General features: G+C 42.7%; 1 protein-coding gene across 2 annotated transcripts; it reads left to right on the top strand.

The window, feature by feature from the left end:
- Positions 1–442: 442 nt before the first annotated feature.
- mettl27 (methyltransferase like 27) lies at positions 443–12,239 on the top strand. Of its 2 annotated transcripts, XR_011670477.1 has the most exons (7): positions 443–654; positions 5,154–5,286; positions 8,385–8,513; positions 8,654–8,789; positions 9,852–9,944; positions 11,071–11,977; positions 12,023–12,239. XR_011670477.1 is itself a non-coding variant. In XM_071364801.1 (6 exons), exons 2-6 carry the CDS (start codon positions 5,173–5,175, stop codon positions 11,277–11,279), a joined length of 681 nt encoding a protein of 226 aa, XP_071220902.1. In that variant the 5' UTR covers positions 443–654; positions 5,154–5,172; the 3' UTR covers positions 11,280–12,239. The 2 variants fall into 2 exon arrangements, 1 of the variants encoding a protein (XP_071220902.1); XM_071364801.1 differs by having other exon boundaries at positions 11,071–12,239.
- Positions 12,240–13,521: the final 1,282 nt, after the last annotated feature.

Here is a 13,521-nt window from a genome sequence, read left to right as displayed (position 1 = left end):
AGTCAATTGCGTGCTAGCGCGACAACCAAACATTAGCATGATTTTCGTGAACAGGAAGTACAACATTACAAATATTTTTCGAGATGTGAGATAACTAACTTGTTTTCTGTAATATCGAATAGTGTTGGAATCGCGAAAATACGTACTTTTGAGGAAAATATGCAGGTTTATCTACTCATACCCTGACTGAGACGGGATTATGTTAGCAACTGCGTGACGCACCATGACAACGTGAACGCGATTGGGCCAACAGTCTGCTGGGTGGGTGGTATACGTTTCGCTATTCAATGCCCAATTCGATTCCTATCTCCTTTCTCTAATGTCTCTAGTACTTGGAATGCGATTCCTATCTCCTCCCTTTCTCTGATATGGCTTGTACTTGGACTTGGTGGTCACCTGCCACAGTCACAAACCCCGCCCATTTCTAAAATTTTCTTCTTAAAATTTGGATTTTATACCTAACCTTATCCAGACGGTTAACCGTATGCCTAACAATAACTCTTAATTAATACCCCAAATCACATTTTTGTTTTTATATATTTTACTATATAGTTGAAACACTTGTTGGACTCCCGTTTGCATTGTGTGTGTGCGTCACAGCTGTGCCACCCCAAAGTCATTCCAGTTTTCTAGTGTAGCTAGCTAAGTAATCTGGTAAGTAAAAACATGAGTGATAACAGTAAATAAAATTAGATGCATGGTTAGTCTTGCGCCATTGAATGACCTCAGATAGCCTACAACAGTACAGAAGCGGGCTGTTTCCTCAACTTTCCTCATGCTTTTGACATGCTTAGTTGTAGCCTTTGATGTTGTATGTGCTGATCATGCATTGTGGGAATCAAACAATGACTTCCCTAATCTATAGATCAAAGCGTTTTTAAGCCTCAAATTGAAGTAGTTGTTTTGAAATTACTTGAATGTTCTATAGGTCGTTAACAATAAAACGTCACAATACTGTGCAGAGCGTTCGATTTGGCTGCTGGGGGGCAAGGAGAACCCCAGTTCCGCTAAAACCATTGGCAAATACGTGTTGTTTTGGTTTTAATACCGTCAACTCTTGAGCATAGTCAGAAATACAAATGAACGGTTATTCCACATTTAGCTCTATCATCAGAGTTATACAGCAAGTAGCTAAGTGCATGCTTTTCATGACCAGTAAAAATCAATTTTGCAGATACGTGTGATATTTTATCCACTTGGCATGTACTGTAACGTTAGCTAGCTATCTATGCAAACGTATCATTTACTGTAGCTTGCTTTTTCAGATTAGGCTTTTGGAAAGAGTCCTCAAACTCCTGGTAAAGTTGTCATTCTGACTACTTCCATCACCACTATTTGATGGCAAGCAAATCAAACAATATTTGGCCATCTAGTTTTACCACTGAAAATGAACTTGTTAATAACTAGCGACATTGACGTAGTCTTCTATTACCTATCTTGCCAATTTGACAGACGTCAATCAATGTTGTCTGTCAGCAGCAATCGTGATTAAACACTATTAAAAACAATGTTATAAAGTTGGTTGGTTACATTAGCTAACTTCTCTAGGTAGGCATGCCTACGTTGGTTAGAGAAAAAAGTACATTAGGTCTACTTACCACTACTTACCATGTTAAGCCAACTGTACAAAGTTTCTACCGGTAGCTTGCAAAGTAAACGTGTCAGCTAAGGGACAGTTAGAAATTTGCTGAGTGGGGGTCAAACTCTTTTCTTCATTTTTGCATTGGGGAGTTAAAACAATAAACATATAATGGACACAGGAGGGGAGTGCATTTTCCCCCATTTTGCAAGTTTTACTATATAATGTCTTCCATATAGCCACATTTTCTCATCTGCTTGCGCCTCCCATATAAAGGTGTTAGGTATTTCCACACTCTTACTATACAACAGATCAGTATTGTCTACCAGTCAACTGTCTATCCTGCCCTCTGTCCATAGTGACTGCAGTAGTAGGTGGAGCATATATACATTTTTATTAGTAACATGGCCAAATACAACAGGTGTAGGTAGCCCTTACAGTGAAATGTTTACTTACGAGCCACTAACCAACAATGCAGTTTAAAAAAAATACGGATAAGAATAATCAATAAAAGTAACAAATAATTAAAGAGCAGCAGTAAAATAACAATAGCGAGATTATATACAGGGGAGTACTGGTACAGAGTCAATGTGCGGGGGAACCGGTTAGTTGAGGTATATGTACATGTAGGTAGTTATTAAAGTGACTGCATAGATGATAACAACAGAGTAGCAACTGTGTAAAAGAGGGGGAGGGGGCATTGCAAATAGTCTAGGTAGCCATTTGACTAGATGTTCAGGAGTCTTATGGCTTGGGGGTAGGAGCTGTTTAGAAGCCTATTGGACCTAGACTTGGCGTTCCGGTAGCGCTTGCCGTGCGGTAGCAGAGATAACAGTCTATGACTAGGTTGGCTGGAGTCTTTGACAGTTTTTAGGGCCTTCCTCTGACACCGCCTCGTATAGAGGTCCTGGATGACAGGAAGCTTGGCCCCAGTGACGTACTGGGCCGTTCGCACTACCCTCTGTAGTGCCTTGCGGTCGGAGGCAGAGCTGTTGCCATACCAGGTAGTGATGCAACCAGTCAGGATACTCTCGATGATGCAGCTGTAGAACCTTTTGAGGATCCATGCAAAATCTTTTCAGTCTCCTGAGGGGGAATAGGTTTTGTCGTGCCCTCTTCATGACTGTCTTGGTGTGTTTGGACCATGTTAGTTTGTTGGTGATGTGGACACCAAGGAACTTGAAGCTCTCAACCTACTCTGCTGCAGCCCTGTCGATGAGAATGGGAGTGTGCTCTGTCCTCTGGGGGTGGCCCGTCAGGAAGTCCAGGATCCAGTTGCAGAGGGAGGTGTTTAGTCCCAGGGTCCTTAGCGTAGCTATGTTGGCACTATGGTGTTGAATGCTGAGCTGTAGTCAATGAACAGCATTCTCACATAGGTGTTCTTTTTGTCCAGGTGGGAAAGGGCAGTGTGGAGTGCAATAGAGAGAGCATCATCTGTTGGGGAGGTATGTAAATTGTAGTGGGTCTAGGGTTTCTGGGATAATGGTGTTGATTTGAGCCATTACCATCCTTTCAAAGCACTTCATGGCTACAGACGTGAGTGCCACGGGTCAGTAGTCATTTAGGCAGGTTACCTTAGTGTTCTTGGGCACAGGCACTATGGTGGTCTGCTTAAAACATGTTGGTATTACAGACTCGGACAGGGAGAGGTTGAATATGTCAGTGAAGACACTTGCTAGTTGGTCAGCGCATGCTCGCAGTACACGTCCTGGTAATCTGTCTGGCCCCGCGGCCTTGTGAATGTTGACCTGTTTAAAGGTATTACATCGGCTGCAGAGTGTGATCACACAATCTTCTGGAACAGCTGGTGCTCTCATGCATGTTTCAGTGTTATTTTCCTCAAAGCGAGCATAGAAGTAGTTTAGCTCGTCTGGTAGGCTCGTGTCACTGTGCAGCTCTCGGCTGTGCTTCTCTTTGTAGTCTGTAATGGTTTGCAAGACCTGCCACATCTGACGAGCGTCAGAGCATGTGTGGTACGATTTGATCTTAGTCTACCCATCAAACTGTCTATCCTGCCCTCTAGCCATAGTGACAATAGTGGTAGTTGAATCATTTGTACAGATCTGCAATAGGTTAACTAACAATCATACCACACATAAAACAATTCAAATTTGTACCAATTTTCTATATAAATTCACAAGATAGAGGAATAGCTGATAGGCAGCGGAGAGGCCAGGTGCGTCATTGCACATAAAAGAGCAGTGAAGACATGCAGCTCAAAAATCTCCCCTATTGATCTTGTTGATGAATAATAAAATGATCCTACCTAGACTATCCTACAACGCCATAATCAATGAATAATTGCATTATTGTTTTCAAATAAGTACAGTTCTACTATAGGCCGTAAACTGCAGTGAAAATTTTATTTGAATAAATGCTCAAAAGCCCTGTATTTTGAATGTTTCATTCCATTTGGGTCAGTTGTGGGTCTACTCTGGACAGATTACAGAAAGGCACAGTAGCAGGCTAGTCTGGCTGTATTTTTACTTCTAATACTGATGCGCTGTCTGTTGCCGATCATCATTCTCCCAAGTCGACACATAGGCCTATGCCGCTGTGTTCTTGGGGACCCTCAATGCTGCAGAAATGTTTTGGTACGCTTCCCCAGATCTCGGCCTTGACACAATACTGTCTCGGAGCTCTACGGACAATTCCTTCGACCTCGTGGTTTGGTTTTTGCTCTGACATGCACTGTCAATTGTGGGACCTTATATATACAGGTGTGTGCCTTTCCAAAATCATGTCCAATCAATGGAATTTTCCACAGGTGGACTCCAATCAAGTTGTAGGAACATCTCAAGGATGATCAATCGAAACAGTTTGCGCCTGAGCTCAATTTCACGTCTCAGCAAAAGGTCTGAATACTTTTGTAAATACATTTATTTTATTTTTTATCTAAAAACTGTTTTCGACTTCGTCATTATGGGGTATTGTGTGTAGATTGTTGAGAGAAAATATATATTTAGTACATTTTAGAATAAGGCTGTAACGTAACAAAATGTGGATAAAGTCAAGGGGTCTAAATACTTTCCGAAGGCACTGCAAATTTGATTAAATTATAGATATAGCATCAAAATGTAGAAAATGTGATTTCCCCCTAGCTGATCATTGTCTGCAGCCTTCTCTGATCGTAGTGTAATGAGACAGGCAGAGATAGTGAGCTCGTCCATGGTGGTTGGCGAACACTAACCCTTCTGGCCCTTTAGCCTTGCGTGTCATCGACTGTGCCACAAAACCATGCTAAAGTGGTAAGGTCGATATCCCCATTTATAAACACAGGGTTACTACAGTTATTATTTATGCTGGTAATAATTATTTTTGAGTTATTTTTAATAGGGGGAGGGTCGTATGAAAATATATGTAACTTTGGGGATGGGGCTGAATTTTTTTTTTATGACACCTCGAGTTGGACCAGCCGAACGCTCTGCTCCTTATTGTGACGTTTTATTGACAACGACCTATTTTGATAGCCCTGACATAATAAGGTCAATCCAATCGTTACCTTTGGTGTCTTGGGCCAAGGTTAGTATTTTGAATGCATGACATTGATTACAGAATTTTCTCCCACCAAAAGGATTGACAAGAATCGTAGAATGTCATATAGAACATTTGAGGATGTGAAGGACGTCATTCTATCAGCCCACAAAAACACAGAGGCCGGGGATAAAGTCGGCTTTTACAACACCTGGGCAGAGAACTATGACCAGGTAGGATCATTACTGTAGGCTACGTATCAAATGGCATCTTATTTCCCATATACGGTAGTGAATGACTTGTTATGACCTGAGGTCTAAGTGGCATTGGTCAAAATAAGTATGGTGCACTAAAGGGGGAGACAAGGGTGTCATTTGAGATTTCCCTGAAATCCAACTGCTTGTCAATGTAATGCTTTAGGCCTACTGCTCCACTAGATGGACCGTTCACTTATCTACTGTCACTGGAGGGCCGGAAACCCCCGCAGACCCGCGAGGAGTGGGTTCCACGAGCTCTGGGGGCCCATGTGCCTGTCAACTCACACCTGCACTACATGACCAAAAGTCAAACATCTCATTCCAAAATCATGGGCATTAATATAGAGTTGGTCCCCCCCTTTGATGCTATAACAGCCTCCACTCACTCTGGGAAGGTCTTCCACTAGATGTTGGAACGTTGCTGCGGGGAATTGCTTCCATTCAGCCACAAGAGCTTTAGTGAGGTTGGGCACTGATGTTGAGCGATTAGGCGTTGCTCGCAGTCGGCATTCCAGTTCATCCCAAAGGTGTTTGATGGGGTTGAGGTTAGAGCTCTGTGCAGTCCAGTCAAGTTCTTCCACACCGATTTTGACAAACCATTCCTGTATGGACCTCGCTTTGTGCACAGGGGGCATTGTCATGTGAAACAGGAAAGGGCCTTCCCCAAACTGTTGCCACAGTTGGAAGCACAGAATCGTCTAGAATGTCATTGTATGCTGTAGCATTAAGATTTCCCTTCACTTGAACTTAGGGGCCTAGCCCGAACCATGAAAAACAGCCCCAGACCATTATTCCTCCTCCACCAAACTTTACAGTTGGCACTATGCAATGGGACAGGTAACGTTCTCCTGGCATCTGCCAAACCGATTAGTCCGTCGGACTGCCAGATGGTGAAGCGTGATTCATCACTCCAGAGAACACGTTTCCATTGCTCCAGAGTCCAATGGCGGTGAGCTTTACACCACTCCAGCCGACGCTTGGCATTGCCAATGGTGATCGTAGGCTTGTGTGCTTGGCCATGGAACCCGATTTCATGAAGCTCCTGACAAACAGTTCTTGTGCTGACGTTGTTTCCAGAGGCAGTTTGGAACTCGGTAGTGAGTGTTGCAACCGAGGACTGATGATTTTTATACGCTACGTTCTTCAGCACTGATGGCCACTGACGTTCTGTGAGCTTGTGTGACCTACCACTTTGCGGCTGAGCCGTTGTTGCTCCTAGACATATCCACTTTACAAAAACAGCACTTACAGTTGACCGGGGCAGCTCTAGCAGGGCAGAAACTATACGAGCTGACTTGTTTGAAAGGTGGCCTCCTATGACAGTGCCACGTTGAAAGTCACTGAGCTCTGCAGTAAGGCCATTCTACTACCAATGTTTGTCTATGGAGATTGCATGGCCATGTGCTCGATTTTATACACCTGTCAACGACGGGTGTGGCTGAAATAGCTGAATCCACTAATTTGAAGGGGTGTCCAAATACTTTTGTGTATGTCTTTCTATACATGTTTTTAAAGAAATCATTTTGACAGTATCCCTCTTTTTTTACTATCCACATGTTGCAAGTGTTTTGCTGTCCAATCTACATGGTAGTAGGTGAGGAAAACAGACTATATATAGTTGTCATGCATCTAATTAGCCATTTCTCAGTGGCACCGGCGGAAGTCCACCTTGGCATCCTAACCTATTTCGCTATCAATTTCAAAAAAAAGTTAGGGGAATCAGGTCGTACTCCGATGGAGAAAAAGTTCATTGCTCAACGTGGATCAACGAAAGGCAAGTGGTGCCTGAAGACAAAGCAAAAAAGCTTTATCTGAACAAGCTCGTGCCAATTTACCACATCACCGAAGCTACCAACTCGTTCTCCACTTACAAAACACCATCACAGGTGGAAGCTAGTAGACCTACTGATGCAGCCCCCCAGTCCAGACTGACCTCACTGCTCTAGCCCGGCAATGACAGTGGCCTCCTCTAATTCCTCCCATCAAGAATAGTTTGGTATTTGGTATTTTATTAGGATCCCCATTTAGCTGTTGCAAAAGCAGCAGCTGCTCTTCCTGGGGTCCACACAAAACATGAAACATGACATAATACAGAACATCTAATAGACAAGAACCGCTCAAGGACAGAATTACATATATACTTTTAAAAGGCACACGCAGCCTACATATCATTGCATACACACAAACTATCTAGGTCAAATAGTGCCTCAGTTTCAGTGCCTCTAGTGAGAGTGCCAGCCATCCCCCTCCTCTCCCAGAAAACCAAGATGATGACTGCAAGGTACCCAGTGGCGCTCATGAGTAACCCCCCCCCTACAAGTGATGAGACGGATAGCCCCGACAGCGTCGTGTAATTTAATAGGCTACCAGCTAAATACTACATATAGCTATAGATATACAGGCTAATCGGCTAGACTGCGTTGTCTGCATAATGTAACATCCCCAAGTTAGCTACTGTTTTGACAGTGGACTGATTGTATTACTTGGCATTAATTGACTGGTTTTATGCAGCACAAACTTTCTATCCAAGTTGCGAGTGAGCGCGAGGATGGCTAAATTAGGCTGTAGGACAGTTGTGTATTTTAAAAATCTATTGGTTACTGATTAGTATGCGCTGGCATCGAAAATCCATTTTACAATCTGCAATGTTTGAATTTCCCACTTTTAATGACGAAACCAGTAGTGTAGCTAAATACATTATTGCCAGCAAACAGCATTCAACATAGCAGCATCGCGACACCGTAGGCCTATAGCTTCATGAAACAAAAATGACAACCTAATAAAAATAAACATGTATCAATTAAAGCAAAGCTATAGGCTGACGTGTATCCATCAAAGCAAGGCTATAGGCTGACGTGTATCCGTTAAAGCAAGGCTATAGGCTAACGCGTAACACCACGTAGTCTGATAGACAGCCGCGTAGACGTCGCAATTTCAGAGCTCTGGACATCAATCGGTAGTCTATACTTTGAGTGGCTGGCGCATTAGATGTATGAATTTTTTCATACATCTCTGGGGTCCAGAGAGACTAGGCTACTCCAGTGTCTACTGTGTATATGTTAACTCCACCGCAGGACGTGGGTCTTCTGGACTATCGTGCGCCGAGTCTGGCGGCAAACTGCCTGTCCCCCTGTTTCCATGGCGACCGGGTGACAGCAGTGATTCTGGACGTGGCCTGTGGCACTGGATTGGTCGCAGCACAGGTGAGCCTCACTAAATCACACCCCGACACCTATGGTAAAATGTCAGGTAGCTTTAACACAGTTTTGCACAGTACACATGATGGAGTGTAGCTTTAGAGTGAGTGATGCCTTCTGTGATTTTGTGTCTGTCTGATACTCAGCTGAAGAGAATGGGCTTCAGGCATTTTGTGGGCGTTGATGGGAGCAAAGGCATGTTGGAACTGGCCAATAAGACGGGCCTCTACCAGGACCTCAAGCAATGCATGCTGGGAGACGAACCACTTCCTGTCCAAGCTGGTACCACTGAACTTTGTATAACTGATCATGTTCATAATAGTCATAATAATCTGTCTGAAGCAATCAGACATTACTAGACCATTAGATTTATTCTGATTTAAATACTGGCAGACTATCATGCTTTACCCTGGGAGATTACATTACAAACATACAGGGAGATTAGATTAGACATGCTTTACCCTAGGAGATTACATTTCAAACATGCAGGGAGATTAGATTAGACATGCTTTACCCTAGGAGATTACATTTCAAACATGCAGGGAGATTAGATTAGACATGCTTTACCCTAGGAGATTACACTTCAAACATGCAGGGAGATTAGATTAGACATGCTTTACCCTAGGAGATTACACTTCAAACATGCAGGGAGATTAGATTAGACATGCTTTACCCTAGGAGATTACATTTCAAACATGCAGGGAGATTAGATTAGACATGCTTTACCCTAGGAGATTACATTTCAAACATGCAGGGAGATTAGATTAGACATGCTTTACCCTAGGAGATTACACTTCAAACATGCAGGGAGATTAGATTAGACATGCTTTACCCTAGGAGATTACACTTCAAACATGCAGGGAGATTAGATTAGACATGCTTTACCCTAGGAGATTACACTTCAAACATGCAGGGAGATTAGATTAGACATGCTTTACCCTAGGAGATTACACTTCAAACATGCAGGGAGATTAGATTAGACATGCTTTACCCTAGGAGATTACACTTCAAACATGCAGGGAGATTAGATTAGACATGCTTTACCCTAGGAGATTACATTTCAAACATGCAGGGAGATTAGATTAGACATGCTTTTCCCTGGGAGATTACACTTCAAACATGCAGGGAGATTAGATTAGACATGCTTTACCCTAGGAGATTACATTACAAACAAATGCAGGGAAAGAAAAGCATCTTGGTGAAAAAGAGTTTACAGTTTCTCACTGTCTCCTCTTCACCCTCTGTCTCTTTCCCCCTCACCCTCCTCCTTCTCCCTCCTCTCTAATCCCCCTCTGCCTCCTCATCCCCCGTAACTCGTCGTCCTTCTCCTCTACCCTCCTGCAGGGCAGTTTGATGTGGTAATGATTGTTGGGGCGCTAAGCGACGGCCAGGTGCCAGTGAGAGTCCTCAGAGAGTTGTGCCAGGCCACCAAACCAGGTCACATGACTGTTTTTAATTGGACAAAATATACTGTACATGATGTAGTACCACTTTATAAAGCGGGTAGTTTGGGTTCTGAAAGCCGTGATATGTTACATAATATACCACTGGTATGATGCAAAATTACTTGTTTACTCTTCTAGTTGCTTTGGTAACCAGGTTTGTGGTATATGGCCAATATAACACGGCTAAGGGCTGTATAAGACTGGCCATATACCACACCTCCTCGAGCATTATTGCTTAAGTATACTATTCAGTAATAATACTGAAATACATACACTTGTTCTATATACACGACAGTTCAAAAGTTTGGGGTCACTTAGAAATGTCCTTGTTTTTGAAAGAAAAGCAATTTTTTTTTGAGACTGGTGTTTTGTGGGTACTATTTAATGAAGCTGCCAGTTGAGGACTTGTGAGGCGTCTGTTTCTCAAACGTACTTGTCCTCTTGCTCAGTTGTGCACCGGGGTCTCACTATCCTCTCTATTCTGGTTAGAGCCAGTTTGAGCTGTTCTGTGAAGGGAGTTGTACACAGTGTCATACGAGATTTTCAGTTTCTTGGTAATTTCTCGCATGGAATAGCCTTAATTTCTCAGTTTCTGGCCATTTTGAGCCTGTAATCGAACCCACAAATACTGATGCTCCAGATACTCAACTAGTCTAAAGGACAGTTTTATTGCTTCTTTAAATCAGAACAAAAGTTTTCAGCTGTGCTAACATAATTGCGAAAGGGTTTTCTAGTGATCAATTAGCCTTTTAAAATGATATAATTGGATTAGCTAACACAACGTGCCATTGGAACACAGGAGTGATGGTTGCTGATAATGGGCCTCTGTACGCCTATGTAGATATTCCATAAAAAATCAGACGTACCCAGCTACAATAGTCATTTACAACATTAACAATGTCTACAATGTATTTCTGATCAATTTGATGTTATTTTAATGGGCAAAAAATGTGCTTTTCTTTCAAAAACAAGGACATTTCTAAGTGACCCCAAACTTTTGAACGGTAGTGTGTATGGAACAAGTAACAATGGAGATCTACAAACAGCCAGATAGTGTATTTATAAACAGAAAGAGACAGAAACAAACTTCCACCATGCCTCACTTTTACCCCTTCCAGGTGGTTACGTCTGCATGACAACCAGAGGTAACCATGACAACCTGGAGTACAAGGCAGCGCTGGAGCATGAGCTGGAGCTGATGGAGGGGGCGGGGCTCTGGGGTCACGTGGCGATCACGGAGGTGGAGGAGTGGGAGAAAGCCGTAGTGGAGCCGGAGAAGGGGTACATACCTGGAGTGGTGTATGTTTACAGGAAGTCATCACAGTGACATTATCACAAACACTTGTACAGGTTTTTTTTGCCAAAATAATTTCCATGTAAATAATTTGTCCGTGTAAATGGACAATAAAGTATATTGTATCATTTCACATTGACCTCATAGTAACAGACCTGTAACAACCCTGTACAGTAACACGTGTACAGTAACACCCCAGTACAGTAACACACCTGTACAGGCCATAACAGTGACATCGCTGTAACACACCTGTACAGTCTGTGACAGTGGCGCCCTCCATTGGCATTGAGCGGCCATCTTTGAAGGCAGCTACTATTCCAAAGATAAAGATGCCTAGAAAATGCTTATCCAATAGAAATCCCCTCAATCACGCTTGTAGTCAATGTTATGGCGATGTTAGCTAGTGAAGATCATCCACAGAAAAATGTAATCAGGTCTAACGGTCGCGTTGCTCCCCGAACTGCGCCATTTTAGCTAGTGGCCATTACAGAGTGTCTATATACCAAATATTGAATGAATCTGAGTTGCGTTTCATGAGAAGAAGAATTTTAAAGTAATTTAGCATTAGCTTTATGCTAGCCCTTTTTTGTCAAACAAAGACATGTGTTGTCTCTGGAGATATCAACAACAAACTTATTTAATTATGATCAATAAATGTACGAATTGTATTTGATAGTTTGGCTGATAGAACAAAATAGCCTGGATTTATAGGCATCAAAGTTTGTGAGAAGGTGTCGTCAGACAAGCCAGTTGTATCTTCAGAAGTTGTAGTAGAGTCGTCGTCAGACAAGCCAGTTGCAGCTTCAGAAGTTGCACAAGTAAAGTTTGCGTGAGTAATGCAGAGTAATTCTGGAGGTGGACACGGTGACATGTAGATGCAAGTCAGACAATTTTGTGTCCCCAAAATGCAATATACATTGAAAGTTGGTGATCAATGGAATCGGGTAAGAGCATTTATTTTGTATCATTGTTAATAAAGTTTCTTGAACAATTTGTAATCGTATACTGTCTATGGTTTTTGGTTGTTTATTTATTTTTCATAAGGTAGTCATTTATGAGCCTTTAGCTGTTGTGATTATCATGTATGTCTATTGTCTTTATTGGTGTTTAAACTCAACCAACTCAAATGTTTTTATAAAGCCCTTTTTTTTTTTTTTTTTTACATCAGCTGATGTCACAAAGTGCTTATACAGAAACCCAGCCTAAAACCCCAAACAGCAAGCAATGTAGAAGCATGGTGGCTAGGAAAAACTCACTAGAAAGGCAGGAACCTAGGAACAAACTTAGAGAGGAACCAGACTCTGAGGGGTGGCCAGTCCTCTTCTGGCTGTGCCGGGTGGAGATTATAACAGTACATGGCCAAGATGTTCAAACGTTCATAGATGACCAGCAGGGTCAAATAATAATCACAGTGGTTGTAGAGGGTGCAAAAGGTCAGCACCTCCGGAGTAAATGTCAGTTGGCTTTTCATAGCCGATCATTCAGAGTTAGAGACAGCAGGTGCCGTAGAGAGAGAGAGTTGAAAACAACAGGTCAGGGTTCCATAGCTGCAGGCAGAACAGTTGGAACTGGAGCAGCAGCACGACCAGGTGGACCGGGGGCAGCCAGGAGTCAATCAGGCCAGGTATTCTTGAGGCATGGTTCTAGGGCCCAGGTCCTCCGAGAGGAGAGAGAATTAGAGGGAGCACTCAATGTGTGTTGCACCTCAATGTTGGTAACGCAACTGGAGATGCCAAAGTGGAAATAGTCCACCCACACACTGGAAGAAGTTCCTGATAGCAGAGAGAAATTGGCGAAGCAAGAGGTTTTACTCCGGCCAAAATCTGTCCATGACAATAAGCCCACTAAATGAGGTCAATGAGTTTCAAATTTGGTTGACAAAAAAATGGAATTGCTATTTTGCTTATTTGATCAAATATAAGTTTTGTAGTGGTTAGGTTGTTACGCAACTTTAAAAAAAAAAACTTTATATCGGAGTTGTACCTGTTGTCATAGAGATAAATAGAGGACTGATCATGGATATAACCCATTTTAGCATGGACATTGAGGGCTTCCACCATTTTTTTAATTAGTCAACTGGGTGGGGATTCTGGGCGGCAGGTAGCCTAGCGGTTAAGAGTGTTGGGCCAGTAACCTAAATGTCTCTGGTTAGAATCCCAGAGCCAACTTGGTGATAAACCTGTCGATGTGCCCTTGAGCAAGGCACTTAACCCTAATTGCTCCTGTTAGTCGCTCTGGATAAGAGCGTCTGCTAAACAACTCAAATGTAAATGTA

The sequence above is a fragment of the Salvelinus alpinus genome, chromosome 24 (assembly GCF_045679555.1).
Source record: "Salvelinus alpinus chromosome 24, SLU_Salpinus.1, whole genome shotgun sequence".
Taxonomy (NCBI): domain Eukaryota; kingdom Metazoa; phylum Chordata; class Actinopteri; order Salmoniformes; family Salmonidae; genus Salvelinus; species Salvelinus alpinus.
The sequence above is the reverse complement of the archived record's forward strand: the minus strand, read 5'-3'. Positions and strand labels throughout refer to the sequence as shown.

Coding starts and splice junctions, on each gene's coding strand:
- mettl27 (XM_071364801.1), top strand. CDS start 5,173: ATGTCATATAGAACATTTGAGGATGTGAAGGACGTCATTCTATCAGCC. Junction 8,790..9,851: donor ACCACTTCCTGTCCAAGCTG/GTACCACTGAAC, acceptor ACCCTCCTGCAG/GGCAGTTTGATGTGGTAATG. Junction 9,945..11,070: donor GTGCCAGGCCACCAAACCAG/GTCACATGACTG, acceptor TACCCCTTCCAG/GTGGTTACGTCTGCATGACA.